This window comes from Rhinolophus ferrumequinum, chromosome 4 (genome assembly GCF_004115265.2).
Source record: "Rhinolophus ferrumequinum isolate MPI-CBG mRhiFer1 chromosome 4, mRhiFer1_v1.p, whole genome shotgun sequence".
Taxonomy (NCBI): domain Eukaryota; kingdom Metazoa; phylum Chordata; class Mammalia; order Chiroptera; family Rhinolophidae; genus Rhinolophus; species Rhinolophus ferrumequinum.
In genome coordinates this window covers 58,817,462-58,834,421 of record NC_046287.1, presented here as the reverse complement: position 1 = coordinate 58,834,421, position 16,960 = coordinate 58,817,462, and the positions used below count along the sequence as shown (strand labels likewise).

At 41.7% G+C, this 16,960-nt stretch overlaps 1 protein-coding gene across 1 annotated transcript; it reads left to right on the top strand.

The window, feature by feature from the left end:
• The first annotated feature begins 1,255 nt into the window (after window positions 1-1,255).
• Window positions 1,256-16,143, top strand: GINS4 (GINS complex subunit 4). Its single transcript, XM_033103866.1, has 8 exons — window positions 1,256-1,405; window positions 2,266-2,380; window positions 7,264-7,350; window positions 8,344-8,457; window positions 10,709-10,806; window positions 10,977-11,065; window positions 13,161-13,251; window positions 13,348-16,143. Exons 2-8 carry the CDS (start codon window positions 2,285-2,287, stop codon window positions 13,442-13,444), a joined length of 672 nt encoding a protein of 223 aa, XP_032959757.1. The 5' UTR covers window positions 1,256-1,405; window positions 2,266-2,284; the 3' UTR covers window positions 13,445-16,143.
• The last annotated feature ends 817 nt before the right edge of the window (window positions 16,144-16,960 follow it).

Here is a 16,960-nt window from a genome sequence, read left to right as displayed (position 1 = left end):
AGAGTACTGGGGTGAGATCTTTATAAGAGTAGCTATCTTTGGAAAATACAATCTGCCACAACTAAAAACCGTTGGATTACCAAATCACTGAAATGCAGAGCTGAAAGAAATAGACCTTAAAAGACCATCTATTTGTCATTAACAAAACTCATTTTGCAAGGCACAACTCAAATGTTTCTTCCTTTTGGAGTCCATCTTTGATGTCCTCCAGCTTCCATAGCCCTTTGCAAATATGCCCACTCTCTCACTCAGTTATATTCTATTGTAATTATTTTTATACCATGATTGCAATCAGGCAGGTACTATCAACCTATCATTTAGCCAAACTTTTTTTTCTAATCAAACAATATGGCATAGGAAACACCGCAAAGAAAAGAGTCTTCAGACTAATAGGGAAAACACATTTCGAGGAGAGTCAGAGGTGACACTTTCTCCAGAAAACAGACAGCAGAGAGAAAAGCATCAGCAATTAAGAGAAGAAAAACTGACATCACACAAAGAAAAAGATAAAGATAGTATATAGTTTTGCCCTACATTAAAGTAGAGACGGCATAAAGAGTAAATGTCAAAATAACCTAGACTCAAGTAGCTGAGATGGAAGCATTGCCTAAAGCAGTGGTTCTCCAACCTCATCTGTTTCAGACTCACCTGGAGAGTCTGTTTAACCACCTCCCATAGTTTCTGATTCAGCAGGTCTGGGTGGGGCCTGAAAATCCGCATTGCTCACGAGTTCCAAGACAACCTTGATGCTGGTGATCTGGTACTACACTTTAAGAACCACTAGCCTAAAAGTTTTTAGACGTGGAAGTAGTAGCATAACTGAAGCGCCGGCAAAGATGAAGGAACCAGAAGGGCCCAAGATTGGTGGGTGAAGATGACCCAGCACACTAAGTGACCTGATTTTAACAGAGGCCATTTCTCTGTTGTCCCCCCTACGGGACAGGGCATACTCGGGTGATGATGCTCCCCGATGGCCGGAAGACAGACACGGCCTCGTCCCCTCAGCCGCGGTAGCGTGGCGCCCCCTCCCGACCGTCCCTCGGGGATGTTAGCCGGGACCGCACACAAGCGCGGCTAGCCGAGGTGGGCGGAGCTAACTCGGACCAGCCTCCCGCCGCGTCTTAAGGAGGGAAAACACCCGGCAGTGCCTCGAGTCCCCGCCCCCTGGGGGGGGCCACCAGGACACCGGGTCGTGATTGGTCAGTGCCGCTCGTGCGCGGTGACGTTTAGCTAGGTGGAACGTTTCTAAGAGGAGCGCGGGAGCTGAGAAGTGAAGGGTTGATTACGTCCGGGAGAGAAAATTGCCCCCAGGTTCTCCTTGGGAGAGTGGTGCTGCTCCCCCCACGAGCTTCCCGTCCTAATCTCCTGCTACTTTGGGGTGCCTCTCTGCCTCCTAGGTGACCAGGTGAGCATCCGAGTGTGACCTTTGATAGTGTGTATGTGTGTGCGCGTGCGCTGTGTGTGTGTGTGTGTGTGTGTTAGAGGAGGTGGTTACCCAGACTCGTGGCACCGAGAGAGGAGAGGAGGGAGAGGAATATGCTCTGTTTCCCTGAGGCTCCGGGGACGACTTCTCGTCCCTGCCACCCATCTTCTTAGGGCTTTGGGATCGCTGTCTAGTCTGATGTTGCTGGGCCTTGCAACACTGATTGGTTCTCCCAACAATTTTAAGTGCCTGCTATGAGTTAAGCACTGTGCTAAGCGCAGGGACTACACAGGCAATTACCGTGTGTCCCGGAAAATAAGACCGAGCCGGACCATCAGTTCTAATGTGTCTTTTGGAGCAAAAATTAATATAAGACCCGGTCTTATATTACATATTATATTATACCGGGTCTTATATTAAAATAAGACCAGGTCTTATATTAATATTTGCTGCAAAAGACGCAGTAGAGCTGATGATCCGGCTAGGTCTTATTTTCAGGAAACATGGTATGTCCCCAGTTCTTACAAGTGCCAGGCACAGAGTAATTCATCTTTAAACTGAAGTGAACAAGGACCCTGAGGAGAGGATCTCTACCAGAAAGACGAATAATTATTGCATGGTGTGACAGGTGCTCAGTTAGAGTTGTGCCTGGAAGCACAAGAGGTGAGAACTGATAACCTAACCTAAGGTTTGAAGGAGGCAAAGAATTGAAAATATCAAAGCCTATGAATTCTCTAGCCACTGCCAATGAGCCTTTACAACCTGTTGTAGTATGTAGTTGCCTATTCTTGCAAATAAATGGAAAACATATAGAAAGGTATGGGTTCTTTTATTCTTAATAGGTTCCCAGTTTCAGGTAAGATGACAGAGGAACTGGATCTCACGGCACAGGACTCTGATGCGGGCAGTGAAGAAGTGGTCCTAACTCCTGCAGAGCTCATTGAAAAGCTGGAGCAGGTAAGAGTCCCAAATAGAATCCCCTTGCGCCAATCTTAGCCTTTTTATTTAGTCCAACTGTGCAAATGTCGGGAATCAGGAAACGATGAAATGGGATTCAAGGCTTATTTCAAGAGAAGAGTGACTGGGTCTTACCATCTGCCCAGAAATAAGAAGTGGGGGGAACAGTCTTTGTTAGAGAACTCATGTCAAACACAAACTTCTCCAGTGGGGCCAGTAAGGGACAGCTTTGGATACATTGAGTAGAACAGTTCACAGAGCAAAGATTTGCTACTTGGTAGTTTCATGGACTACAGAAGTGTTGTAGTGGAGACTTGTAAATTTTATGCCTTAGTCCCTTGAAACACCTGCTGTTTACTTATAGAATGCTTGGGTTAGCAAGAAAGAGCTGAAACACCTTTTTTAGGATTAAACTGGTCTTACTCTTCCTTTTCCTCCCAGGTACTTTCTTTTGTCAACTATTCTCTATATTTCCATTGCTTATCTAAAATCATTTCTAGGCTGTCTCTCTTTTTAGTCATAAGAGCTATGGTTTGAGTATTTCCTGTGTGCTAATAACTGTTATTTACAATTAACTGTGAAGCTCTGGTAGTTAGTTCAGACTCTGTATTTAAACCCCTCCATGCCACTAGTCTGTTATGCAACCTTAGGCAAGTTATATAGCTTGTCTCAAGCACTTTCTTGACTATAAAATGAAGTTAATAATAGTGGCTACCTCATAGAGTTGTGAGGATTAAGTGAGATTTTATATATATATATATATATATATATATATATATATATAAAGTGCTTAGCATATTGTTTGACATGACAAGCACTCACTGAATGTTAGCTGTGAGTAGTAATAATCCTTACAACAACCCAGTGAGGCAAGTATTATTGTTATCTACATTTTACAGATGAGGAAACTGAAGCTTAGAGATATAAAGTAACATGCCCAAGGTCACACAATGGCAGCAGAGCTGGGATATGAACCAGGTTTCTTTGACTCCAAAACTCATGCTCTTAATCCACTACACATTACTGCCTTATTCTTGTTGTCTCCCCTTTTTATCCCCCACTTTTTCTCGCCTCCCCCCCCCACTCCAGTTCAAGCCGTTGTTTCTCAGTCTAGTTGTGTAGGACACAGCTCCCTGCCCACGCTGATATTAATGAGCCTTGCACTCCCCCGGCTGAGGCTGTCGGTTGCTGGTTGTCTGTCGGCTGCTCATGGCCCACAGCAGCCCACGGCTGCTCACGCTGGCCACTGGCCACTCCTGGCAGCACAGGGCAGCACGCAGCAGCCCTGCCCACGGCAGCCCAGCTCCAGGGAGAGCCGTTGTTCACAATCTTAGCTGTAGAGGGCGCAGCTCACTGGCCCATGTGGGAATCGAACTGGCAACTTCGGCATTAGGAGCACGGCGCTCCAACCACCTGAGCCACTGGGCCGGCCCCTTGTTGTCTCCCTTTAACTGCCCCTTTCCAGAATTCTCTCATGTTTGTTACTTTAGTGTTCTTCATTCTTTTCTAACGTACACGCCATCAAGACTAACAAAATCAAAGGAACAACCCATATAGAATTTTACATCTAATTTCAGGAGTTTCACAGACACCCTGAAATCTGCCTACCTAGTCTGGGGACCCTAGTTTAAGAGCCCCTGCTTTATTAGGAGAGGGTTTATTAAATGGAAATCAAAAAGCATAAAGCATGAAGGACAAAACTGATATATTCAACTACATTAAAATTAAGAACTCTGTTTTTACATCTTCCTGAGAATAAAAAGACGTGCCACAGAACTGGGGGAAAATATTTGCAAAATATATAACTGGCAAAAGATTAGTATACATAATACACAAACTTTATAAATTGACCAGGAGAAAAATGAAAGTCTTAATAGGAATCTCCCAAAAGTGGAAACCAGGATGGCCCATCACCATATCAAAATAACATCCAACCTTTTTGCTAATCAGGAAACTGAAAATTTAAATCGCAATGAGATAGCACTGCATACCCACCCATCAGATTGGCAGAAATGGAAAAGATGAACAATATAAAGTATTGGCAAGGACGTAGAGATGGAGAGCATGTATACTGTGGGGGGCATGTAATTGGTTCAGTCACTTTAGAAAATAATTTGTTATTGTCTAGTCAAGTTGAAGGCATACACATCTTGTGGCCCAGTGATTCTACTGCCCAGTACACACCCACGTTCAAGTTCACGTGTACTCCAGGAGACATGCACAGAATGTTCAGAGCATTGTTCACAACAGTTAAAAACTGCAACTACTCAGATATCCTTCAACAATAGAACGGATAAAAAATGGTGGCATATACACACAAGGGGTGGGGAACAGCAATAAAATGAGTAAAAGATAGTTCCTGCAACAGCATGGATAACTCAGGAATATAACGCAGAACAAAAAAATATATGTTTCTAAAGAAACCATTTATGTAAAGCTCAAACACTTGCAAAACTATTGTGAAGGCAGAGCTTGCCAGCTTGGGTGATACGGCACAAACTAGTGCACTGCAAACGCCTCGGTGATGTTTACCCTCCACTCTCTGGGGCAGCCAGAGCCCCCAGACTCATTGCCTTTTGTGGGTGTCGTCAGGGGCTCCTTGGAAGGCAGCCTGAAGACAGTAGGATCTGACAGCACAGCCTCAGCTTGGCAGTGGGTAAGCATGAGTTGCATCTCGTGCCTGATGCTCTCTTGCAGTGTCCTGAATGCAGCCAAGAAGTTGGTCTATCACCTGGACAGCTGCTGCAGCTGGACACAGACTCGGGCTGCATGGGACTGCCTGATGAGCAACCTGACAAGGGCCCCTGATAAACACAGCTCTAGAAGCACATATAGGATATTCTTGATTGCCTATAAAAATTAATTTAGAAGTTATTGCCTACAGTGCGAAGTTCCTCATTTTAATGATTGTATTAGTTTGTTAAGGCTGCATATCAAAGACTGGGTGGCTTAAAGAACAGAAATTTATTTTTTCAACTCTGGAGGTTAGAAGTCTGAAATGAAGGTGCCAACATAGTTTGGTTTCTTCCGAGGCCTCTTTCCTGGGCTTGTAGATGACCGTGTTCTCACGGTGTCTTCACATGGTCTTTCTGTGTGTCTGTGTTCAAATTTCTTCCTCTTATAAGGGCACCAGTCATACTGGCCAAAGGCCCACCTACTCTCATTTTAACTTGACGAATATCACCTCTTTGAAGACCCTTTCTCCAAATACAGTCACATCCTGAAGTGCTAGGAATTAGAACTTCAATATGAATTGCGGGGTGGCGGGGGACACAGTTTACAGGCTATTACAGTTTAGCGTGTAATGTGATAAACACATTGTCATTAAAACTTTTAATTAGCAATGTGATACATCAATGATGTATTACAGAATTGTACACTTGAAACCTATGTAATTTTATTAACCATTGTCACCCCAATAAATTAAAAAAAAAAAAATTTTGATCAGGAACCAGAGGTAGCCATTTCAAATATAGAACATGATTATTTTAAAAACACCATAGATTTAAACACAAAATCTATTTTAAAAAGATTTTATTTGAAAGTTTTATATTAGTATAAGTTTTCCCCTAGTGTTTTTATATTGTATCATAATTGCATAATGTAAATGAGAAATTCCCCCCAAATCTACTCCATTTTATTTCCATGTGCCATATAAATGCTGTCATTTTCTTTGAATGCCTGTCATGAAAAGGTTCGGAAGCAATTATAGAGATACAAACAAATGTAGTGACCAAACTGTACAGAAAATTAACACTAAATTCAGGCTAATGATTATATCTGAGGAGGCAGAGACACACGGGGACTTTTAAAATGCTAATATTTGTTAATGATGTTATGTGTTCACAGGTATTTATGTCACTATTCTTCATGTTAATATGTATTTCATAAATATTTTTGTTTCTATTAATATTTAATAATGTCAGTTAAAACTGCTTTATAAGTTCTCTATGACAATTTAATCTTTTCTCACTCATGATGCTACTTGAAATTACAAGTTCTCCTCGTTAATTTCTGCAACACTAGTGCAGAAGCTTGAGCACCTCAAAAAATTAATGTAGTAGCAACACCCAGTATTTAATAATGTCTTGATGGTGATAATTGGAGAAGCAGACCAGACAGTCAAGGATGTCAGAAGGAATCACTTGAGCCTGGTTGGCAGGTAGTGCTGAGCTATGCTAAAACTAAATTTTCTGTTACTGAAAGATGAGTATAGTTTTCCTTAGTCACCTGTTGAATTTTCAGTTTTCTAAACTTTGATAATTTCTGAAATGTATCAAGCCTCTGGGCCTGTGTCGTTTATTAGGGATTTAACCTCGTGTTCCAAAACTGTTTAACAGATGAGTGTCCACTTGTATTGTGATCCTTTATATTCTAGGGCAGTTAGTAAATAACTTCATCTGTGCTTTCTCATCAATAAAATGAGGATAACTATATCCGTTTCATCTCAGATATTATGATGATGAATGGAAAAGTATTTGTAAAGTGCTCTGAGCTTCAGGAATGAAAAGATGTATAGACTTACGTAAAGTGGTCTTTCATCTCTCAAAATAAAAAGGTGCTGGTGCCCCCTGGTGGGAAATAGCTCGTAAAGAAGTTGAAATGTGTTAACGCTACTTGGTGAAAGGTACTGTTTGAATACCAGCGGTGTTACTCTCAGCAACAGGTATCATAACTGAAAACATTTGAGAAATAGAAAAGCCATTATTAAACACAGCTTGTCTTCAACACATTTGCAGTATTTCCAACTGGTAGGCAAACAGTTTTCTTTGTCTGAGATGGCTATGATTTTCATGGGGTATGTACAGACTTACAGGGTTATTTTGCTTTGTTGTGAGTGATTGATACATAAATTTGGTGCGGGGGGGGGCATTGTTTTTTAGGCCTGGATGAATGAAAAGTTTGCCCCTGATCTGCTGGAAAGCAAGCCTGAAATTATAGAATGTGTCATGGAACAACTAGATCACATGGTAAGAGTTGCTTATCCCAGGATTACAAAGGAAGAGAACATTAAAATGATTTGTCAGTGTAGTAAGAGGCCTGAGAGCAAATCTGTTTTGTTGGGCCAGACTATGTTTTTGTTTGTTTGTTTGTTTTTTAATATTGAATTAGTTATCTACATTTACAAAGCATGAGAGTTCCTGTGAATATCTGGATCTCAGCTTCCCATGAAAAGTCTAAAACCCTGTCATCCCCAGCCCCACAGTTTTACATGAGAACAGTTGACCAGAGCAGGGTAAAGGTCACCCCCTTTCACTGTGCTCCAGTTCCCCACAGTCCCTGACTGCCCGCCTTTCTCATATGTCTTTACCTGCCTAGTCCCCGCAGACATTTGAGTTTGTGGCCCTTGTTTTAAATGAGCTAGGCTTAAGTCATTATCAGCCTCAGAGTAGCTTTAAAAAACATTGATATTTTACAGTTTCTCAACGGGTGTTTTAATACTACTTTTTAGACCCTGTAGACATTTCTTCTGTGTGCTGTATTACCTCCTTCATAATTAGGCTGGAGTTCTTCTAGGCCCTTCTGACCAGTCATATTCAGATTCTATTCAAATGGTCGTTTTATAAAAGTACAGGCATACCTCGTTTTATTGTGCTTCACAGATGTTGTGTTTTTTACAAATTGAAAGCAAGACCCTCCACCAGCAAAAAGATTACTACTTGCTTTGTTGCGGTGGTCTGGAACAAAACCCGCAACATATCTGAGGTATGCCTGTAAGTGAGTATTGTTTGAACTTTCTATAATGAGACTGTAGTCATATATTTGTGTAATTATGAAATTAAAAGACAATGGGAACTCTTACGCGATGAGTATTTTGTTCTCCTTTGACCTAACTGTAGTGTTTGAGTCCTCGGTGTTGCCAATGATAGTGGTCTTTGTGGGGAGTGTGTAGGTTAAACAAAGAAGGTTCTTAGTATTTGAATATCATATTTTTTTATAAACTTCATTTTTCCGTTTAATAGGAAGAAAATCTCAAGAGAGCAAAGAAGGGGGATCTGAAGGTCAGTATCCATCGAATGGAGATGGAGAGGATCCGCTATGTCCTTAGCAGCTACTTGCGGTGTCGGCTCATGAAGGTTTGACATGGAGATACCTGTAGGCGTTAAGCAATGCAGTCTGTAGTATAGTGTGAGCGTCTTGGGGAGACATTGGGCTGGGTCCTGGGGAGACATTGGGCTGGGTCCTGGGAGGGCTGCTGAGGCCCGATATCAGGAGGGCAAGAGATTGTTCTGGAGAAGCGTAGATGGAACATATGTTGCACACTTCTGGGAACACATTTTTAGTCTATTTATTTGCTGTGTGAATGGTGCCCCCTGGAGTTACAGTGTGGCAGTGCTCACTTGACATTTAACTAGCTCTGTGGCCATCTAACTTATAAAATGAAATTGTAAGACATTCCTATTTTGTATGGTATCTGTTTTAGCCTTGTAAAGTTCTTACTTCCTTGAAGTTTCTTCTCATTTGATTCCACTTGTCCCTTAGTTATTACAAAACAAATACCTTCTTCTATGTGAGAATAGTTCAGATATCTGAAGACAGCTCCTAAGTCTCATTGAAGTCCTCCCAGCTAAACATTTCAACCATTTATTTCTATTTACTCTCCTGGTCGCTTCCCTACAAAGGTTCTAGTTTGTCAATATCCTTCTTTAATTATACCGCCTCAACTGAATACAATATTCCAGTTGTGGTTTGGTCATGTTTGTGGAAAATAGGATGATCACTTCCCTTATTCTGGATATTAAAATGGTAGTAAGGCCACCTAGCATCACCTTAGTGGATTTGTCAGACACATCACACTAACTCATTCTGCCCTCACTGTTAATTCTAACCTTATCTGAAGTTTTTAAGTTATTACCGCATCCTGTTACCATCCTGTATTTGTATGGCTGGATTTTTGACCCCTAAGTATAGTGCTTGATATTTATCCCTCTTAAACTTCATCCTATTAAATTGAGCCATTTTCCTGGTCTCTGGTTCCTGATCTTGTCACCTAATAATTAGCTGTCTCTTAAGACTTTATGTCATCAGCAAGTTTGATGAGTGTGTCATCAAAGGTCTTAGCTGACTCGTTCAAAAGGATTGGGCCAATGATAGACTATTCCACCAGAGACTTCCCTACAGATTGACATCTATCCATTGAATCATTATGCTTTATTCAACTGTTTATGAGTCTCCCAATCTATATTATCACCCAGCCCCACGTTTATGTCCATGAAGGTGTCATGAAGACGTTACCAATGTTTTGAAAAAAATTGAGACACACGATATGCCTCTCCACCCACCCTCAATTATTTTTTGTTGTTGTTAGCGTAAATCCTTGTCATGTTAACCATGTACTTTTCTTTGAGTTCACAAACCATCTTTTAAATTATCTATTCTAATGCCACATATCAATGTTAAGGAAACTAATCAGCATTTGAAGATTCCTTACCTTCTGTATTTTTGAAAATTGGGAAATTTGCCTATCTCTAATCTTTCACACCTCTTTTGAACTAATTCTTCTGAGATTATGGAACTACATATATTTTTAATACACTAAGTGATAGTGTAGTAGTAGCAGTTTACATAAAAGAGGAGAAAGTGCTTCATACACTTAAACTCCATACAAATGTCAATTTGTGCTGGAACATAATTAGGCCAAGCCAAAAGGCGTAAACTCCTTTAAGGAGGTAAGTGTTCTTTTGTCTTGGCCTTCAATTCCTCCTTACTAGTGTCATTTCCCTGCTTACAAGGAGCGTTTCCCCGACAGAGATAACCATGACCATTGACTTCAAACAACAGACCAATCCCTCCCAGGTTTCTAATCACACACCGTTTTGTCTTTTTGTAGCTTTTAACTTTTTTTCCCTGTTAGTTCTTAGCATTTTTTCCAAGCCTCACCTCATTCTGGGCTTTGTCCTTGCTGGTTATATTCTTACAATTAAGTGCACTATTCTATCTGCTTCTGTATTCTGTATGCATCTTTCTGGCTTCTGTATGTTTCATCTCATAGGAGAACACCCTGTACAATTACATCGATATGTTAATATCCCCTTCTCTTCCTCTTAAGTATCATTTACAGTTGTATTTTCAGATTACCTTTTATGAAAGCCTCTCATCCTTTTTAAACTTCCTTTTTAGGACCCTGACCTTTCCTCTGAATTCTTTGAAACCTGCCTTCTTGAAGTCCACAGTGTAGGTTGTTATTAAAAAACAGTCTTGATCACAAAGACTTGCCATATTTGAAGTCAATTTCTATATTAATCTCAACCTATTTCCGAAAACTAGTATGTTTGACCCTTGAATCTTGACAGATGTTTTCATGATGGTTTTTATTTATGCTCCCAGATAGAGAAGTTTTTTCCTCATATCCTTGAGAAGGAGAAAACACGCCATGAGGGGGACCCTTCTAGCCTTTCTCCGGAAGAGTTTGCCTTTGCCAAAGAGTAAGTGAGCAGTAAGTGTGGGAACTGCCTTTCTCTCTCTGGCTCATCAGCATGAGGTTTGGTGGTTGTATTCATGAAGCCGATCTCAGAGCCATTGTTGTCTGTCTGAGAATCCTGGGGCTCCTAGTACCGGTCATGTTCTCATAGCGATTTGAATTTATGTATTTCAGGTACATGACTAACACAGAGACCTACCTAAAGAATGTTGCCTTAAAACACATGCCTCCTAATTTACAAAAAGTGGACCTCTTGAGGTCAGGTAAGCAAAACATTCTCTTTTCAGATATCCCGAGGGGCCATAGTTTACATCCCAAGAATCTTCAGATATTTGTCTGTACTCTTTTTCTCTCAAAAATGAAGAAATAAGTGTGTAGATAAGCAGGGGAAAAAAGAGAGAGAGTGGAAGGGCTCTGAGTTAAAAACAAAAGATCATTAAAAGTAGGTGTAAGGGTAGCTATTTGTTCTTCAGGTTAGGTTTACATTCTTATAAATGTAAACTTATTCAGGTGTTCAGCCATTTGTTCCTTCAGCAGTTATGACATCTGCACCGTGCCAGGCTCTTCTGTCTAGTCTCTGCTCTCAGGTAGGGAGCAATCTTTTCTTCACAGATTTCAGACTGTGCAGGAGACTAGCTACCAAGGAGGATTTATATAGGAGGCTAAGGAAACCTTTAATGATTTCTTGTTACCTGTAGTAAGGGCTCCTGATCTTTTTGTCGTGAGGAGTTTCTCTCATTATGGAAAGGGGGAACAGGACTGAGAGTGTGGGGGAAGAAAAGCATGGCCAGTGCCTCCACCTCTCACCCTCTTCACAGAGTCCCCTTAAAATTCTGCTGAGCTGAGGGGAGGGACTTCTGGTGGTAACTCCTAACATTGGATCAACTAAATGGGGACCCCAAGCAAATAGGTTAAAGTCCATACCCCTCATACGATCTTGTCACAGCTTGCCATATCCAAGCAGGACCTTGTCAGGTAAGATTGCTAGACCAAATCCAGCAATGCTCCAGGGACTGGAATCCACTTTGTTCCCAAGCTAAGCTTAGTGTGCTGAAGCCACAAGTTCAAGTACAACTGAGCCCTGAGAGTTCATCTCCCCCCCCCAGCTAATTGTGACCCCTGTGGCAGGTGGAAGAGCTAGAACAGGATGGTGGTGATGTGGTTCACCAGGTGTCTTAGTCAGCTCAGGCTGCCATAACAAAGTACCACAGACTGGGGGGCTCACATAGCAGGCATTTATTTTTTCACAGTTCTGGACGCCAGAAGTCCATGATCAAGGTGCTGCAGGGTTGGTTTCTTCCGAGGCCTCCCTCCTTGGCTTGCACATGGCCACTCTCTTGCTGCCTTTTCACATGGTTGCCCCTCTGTGCACAAGTATCTCAGTGTCTCTTCCTCTTATAAGGACACCATTCAGAGTAGGCCTTGCCCTAACAGCCTCATTTTAATTTAATTACCTTTTTAAACATCCTACCTCCAATACCTTCTAAAGTACTAGGAGTTAGGGTGTCAATATATGAATTGGGGGCTAGGAGTGGGGGAAGAGTACCAGTGCAGCCTACAACACCAGGAGCAAATCAAAGCCAAACCCGTACCAGATTTGTGGAACTCTCAATTGGTCATTTTGGCAAACCTGCCTGAGGGAAACAGAAGGCCGAAACCATGTCCAGTTCAGCCAGTTTTGTCTGCAGCGTAGAAGAATTGGAATAGAGCAAGCACCGTATCCCTAATCATGTCCAGTGCTGTTGTATCCAGTTGATTAAAGCAGCCACGGGCATGCATTTGAATTCCTGGAACTGGATCTAGGACATTGTTTCAGAGCTTGTACTTGACACTGGTGGACACCTCCTAAAACACTCACATTTAATGCTAATAACACCAAGTTTGCTGGTTTGATCCCCACATGGGCCACTGTGAGCTGCGCCCTCCTTAAAAAACAAAAACAACAACAAAAAAGCACTCACATATCACTTGTCCTGGATCCCCGACAAAGACAACATCCGGGCTCCTGGAATTGGAAGCTGGTGGGGCGGGCCGGGGAGGGGGCAGGAGTAGCCTGCCCTAGTGAAATCTGAGTCTCACTTAGTTAGCCCAAAGTCCGGGGATCCTCTGAAATGTGTAGCAGAGTTCTCTGCATGTCTGAACAACTCATCATTTGTCGAATGAGTGGTTGTTGTGTGAAACCCTGGGTGGGAAGTATGCTGTTTCAAGGAGGAGCCAGGTCTCTCCTCAAACCACCTTACCCCTAAAATGCTTTTATGTCAGGGATCCCTAGTGCTCAACATAATTAACAACAGCAACTTTTCGCATATTGATGTTGTTAGCTGAGCGTTTTTTGATGACGTTACTGTTTTCTGGCAGTTCCCAAGCCGGATCTAGATTCATACGTGTTTTTGAGAGTGAAAGAACGACAAGAAAACATATTGGTAGAGCCAGAAACAGACGAGCAGAGGTGAGTGACATCTGTGTCTTTGGCAGTGGGAAATAATTCATCCTGATAGAGCATCAGCTAAGCTCTGCAGATACCTTTTTTTTCCTCCTTCTTCAGGGATTATGTGATTGACTTGGAGGAAGGCTCGCAGCACTTGATCCGATATAAAACCATTGCACCTCTGGTTGCTTCTGGAGCAGTACAGCTAATTTAAAACCAAAAATGAACAAGGAAGAATGAAGACATGGAACCTGAGAGAAAATATTTAGATACCCCTCATATCACTTTGTGCCTAAAGACAAGAGACTTTTCTCAGCAGTGCTGTGGATCATTTGGGCCCTGAGAAGGTGCTCAGGGCAGATTCCTAACTGGCTGCGTGTCCTAACTTTCCGCTGTTTTAGCCAGAACCAGCAGATGGGGCCCTTACTCTGTTGATTCTGCACGCTGGGCGGTTACATGGAGACTTTCGCTTTGTGCGCCTCCCCTTGGTGGTTATTTTTTGAACTAAGGAAAGTGAGGCGAAGGTAGTTCATACAGAGATATCACTGCCTGTGATTAGGAGACAGTCATTAGCCCTGACCTGATACTGGCAGGAGAGTTCATTTAACCATCCTAGTAGGAAGAGTCTAAATAGGTTAAGGAAAACAACTGCAGTCTTCTTCTATGCCGTGTCACTAACTTGTGTAAACTAACCTTTTGGAAGTTCTGAATAGGACTTAAAACCAACTCCTCTCATGCTTAACTGGGAGTCACAACTAAACCAATAACCATTATTAAGTTTCAGTTTTGTGGCAGAAAAAACCTCGGGAGAGTTGTTGACTTGTAGTCTAATGCAGTATGTCCTCCCTGCTGCTGACCTGCAGCCTTCCCTGAATCTCAGAGCGTGGCCAAGCCAGCCTCCATGCCATCTGGCCATCCTTTTCCAGAGCTCTTAGCACAGCAACATTGATATCCTATATTGTGACCTCAGTAGCAACTTTTCTTTTTTAAGCACTTCGCTTTCTCAAGGGAAATGGATGAAATTAAACTAATGTGTGAATAGAGACTATCACCAATACCCAAAGGAGGGATGTGAACAGTGAATGAACCATCTTTCTTTCAAACATAACAAGCAGCCTGGATTCCAGTCTTTTCTTGCTTAATAAAAAGGCAGGAGATTTTCACTTACACGTCATAGGCTGTAGAGTAATTGATGTAATATTGTTGTCATTTCCAAGAGAAATCGCTAGATGAAAGCAAGGAAGGTTTTATGCATTTTATATTCATATAGTACCATTTTTTTTCAAGAGTACTTTTACCTTCTTTAGCCATTCATCTAATAAATATGTATTGAGCATTCAGTGTGACAGGCACAGTTCAAGGCACTGAGACACCAACCCAGAGTAAGATAATAAGTGTGCCTACTCACGTGGTGATAAGTGCCTGGCAGAGAATTTGGACAGGTTGACTCACCGGGGAGTGACTAGATTGGGTAGTCTGAGAGGTTCTCACTGAGTTCAGTGAATCTCACTGTATTAGGCTGGGATCTGAAGAACCAAGAAGGAGCGAGATACACAGAGATCAAAAGGAAGAGCATTCAAGGCAGAGAAAGCAGCCTGTGCAAAGGCCCTGAAGTAGAAACGAGCTCTGCCTGCTGTCAGTGTGGCTAGAAAGCAATGAGCAACTTGGAAAATGGTACAGGATAAGGTCTGAGAGGCGGGCTGAGCCCAGATCACTTCCAGCTTTGTTAGCAAGGACCCCGTTTGGTCCTCACAGCAGTGCTAGCAGTAGGCAGGGCTGGTAGTATGTAATAAGTGGGAAACAAAGCGGATATTCAGTGACAAGTCTTAAGACTGGAGCCTCCATTTCCTTCCTCCTAGTCACAAGTACGCATGCATTTCCTCCATCGTGCTGCTGAGCGGCCAGGAGAGGGATGAGGGCTATCACGCTGTTGTAAGTGCTTCCTAAGCCTTACTGTGCACTCCAATTGCCTGGAGATCTTGTTCAGGTGCAGATTCTGATTCAGGAGTTCTGGGTTGGGCCCAGCATTCTGCAGAGATCCCAGGCTGTGCAGTTGCTGCTGACCCAAGGACCACACTTCAAGTGGCCGGGCTCACATCTTCATGTTGCCAGCGCCTGTCCTGTGCATGCCAGGCTACATGGAGGAGTTCAGGGTCTCTACTAAAACCACAGAATAAATTGTCCCATTTGCTGGTCACCTCTTCAAAGGAAGACTGGTTTAAGTATTAGTGTGTCATTTTAAAATAAAGGGGAAATTGAATTTCAAAACCAAGTAGAAAGGGAAGTACTGTGGATTAGTGTGATGTGAACTTTTTCAGTTTGTGGTATTTTGTTTTATTGTGAAAAACTCAACACTGGAAGCATGACAACACATTTTCTTCACATAGTTGCATCATACTTTGTCATAAGCTTGTCGCCCCAAATGGCTATTCCTGAAACATGCTTACAGGTTCATATCTGGGTTTTCCGAGCTGCAGGAATCATGTATCAGCTGTGACTTTGCAACAAGACCCCACAGATTTGTGTTTAATCTGTGCCCAGGTCCCAGCAGGCACTGAGGCTGTAGTGCCATCCTTGTATGCATCGAACTTCCTTCTGTGATCTTCATGAGTCAAAGCTTTCAGAGTGAATTGTTAAGCAAGCACATTATCAATTTTTCATGTAATGCTCTTTAAGTAATTTATCATGGAAGGCTAAACATTTCAAACATTTGGAATTCTTCAAGAATTGATTTTTTTCCTTTTTTTGTGTTGTGAGATAAGTGCCATCTTAGCCATTTTTAAGTGTACAGTTCAGTGGTATTAAATACATTCACAGTTGTGTAACCATCACCACCATCCATCCCCATAACTCTTTTCATCTTGTAAATTTGAAACTCTTTACCTATTAAACAATTTTCCATTTCCCCTACCCCCAGCCACCATTCTTTCTGTCTTAATGATTTTGAATACTACAAATATCTCATATAAGTGGAATCATACAGGATTTCTCTTTGTGATTGGTTTATTTCCCTTAGCACAATTCTCTTTAGGGTTTATCCATGTTGTAGCATGTGTCAGAATTTCCTTCCTTTTTAAGGCTGAATAATATTACATTGTATATATATATATATATATACACCACATTTTGTGTATCCATTCATCTGTCAATGGAAACTTGGGTTGCTTCCACCTTTTGGCTCTAGTGAATAATGCTACTATACACATAGGTATACAAGTATCTCTTCAAGACTGTTTTTAATTCTTATAAGTATATACCCAGAAGTAGAATTGTTGTATCACATGGTAATTCTATTTTTAGTTTTTTGAGGAACCATCATATTGTTTTCCACAGCAACTGTACCATTTTATATTCCCACAAACAGTGCACATGGGTTCCAGTTCCTCTATATCCTTGACTACACTTGTTTTCTATTATTGTGATAGTACCCATCCTGATGGGTATGAGGTTGTATCTCATTCTAGTTTTGATTTGCATTTCCGTAATGGTTAGTGATGTTGAGCATCTCTTCATGTGCTTATTGGCTATTCCTGTATCTCTTTGGAGAAATGTCTATTCAAGTCCTTTACCCATTTTTTAATTGGGTTGTTTTGTAGCTGTTGTTGAGTTTTAGGAGTTCTCTATATATTCTGGACATTAAGCCCTTATCAGATACATGATTTGCAAATATTTTCTCCCATTCTGTGGATTGCCTTTTTACTCAGTGGATAGTATCTTTTGATGCACAAAT

What these genes read in the sequence shown, in the direction of transcription:
- GINS4 (XM_033103866.1), top strand. Translation starts at nt 2,285, where the DNA reads ATGACAGAGGAACTGGATCTCACGGCACAGGACTCTGATGCGGGCAGT. An exon ending in TGCGGTGTCGGCTCATGAAG is followed by an intron (nt 8,458 to 10,708) that starts GTTTGACATGGA and finishes TTATGCTCCCAG; the next exon opens with ATAGAGAAGTTTTTTCCTCA. An exon ending in CCAGAAACAGACGAGCAGAG is followed by an intron (nt 13,252 to 13,347) that starts GTGAGTGACATC and finishes CTCCTTCTTCAG; the next exon opens with GGATTATGTGATTGACTTGG.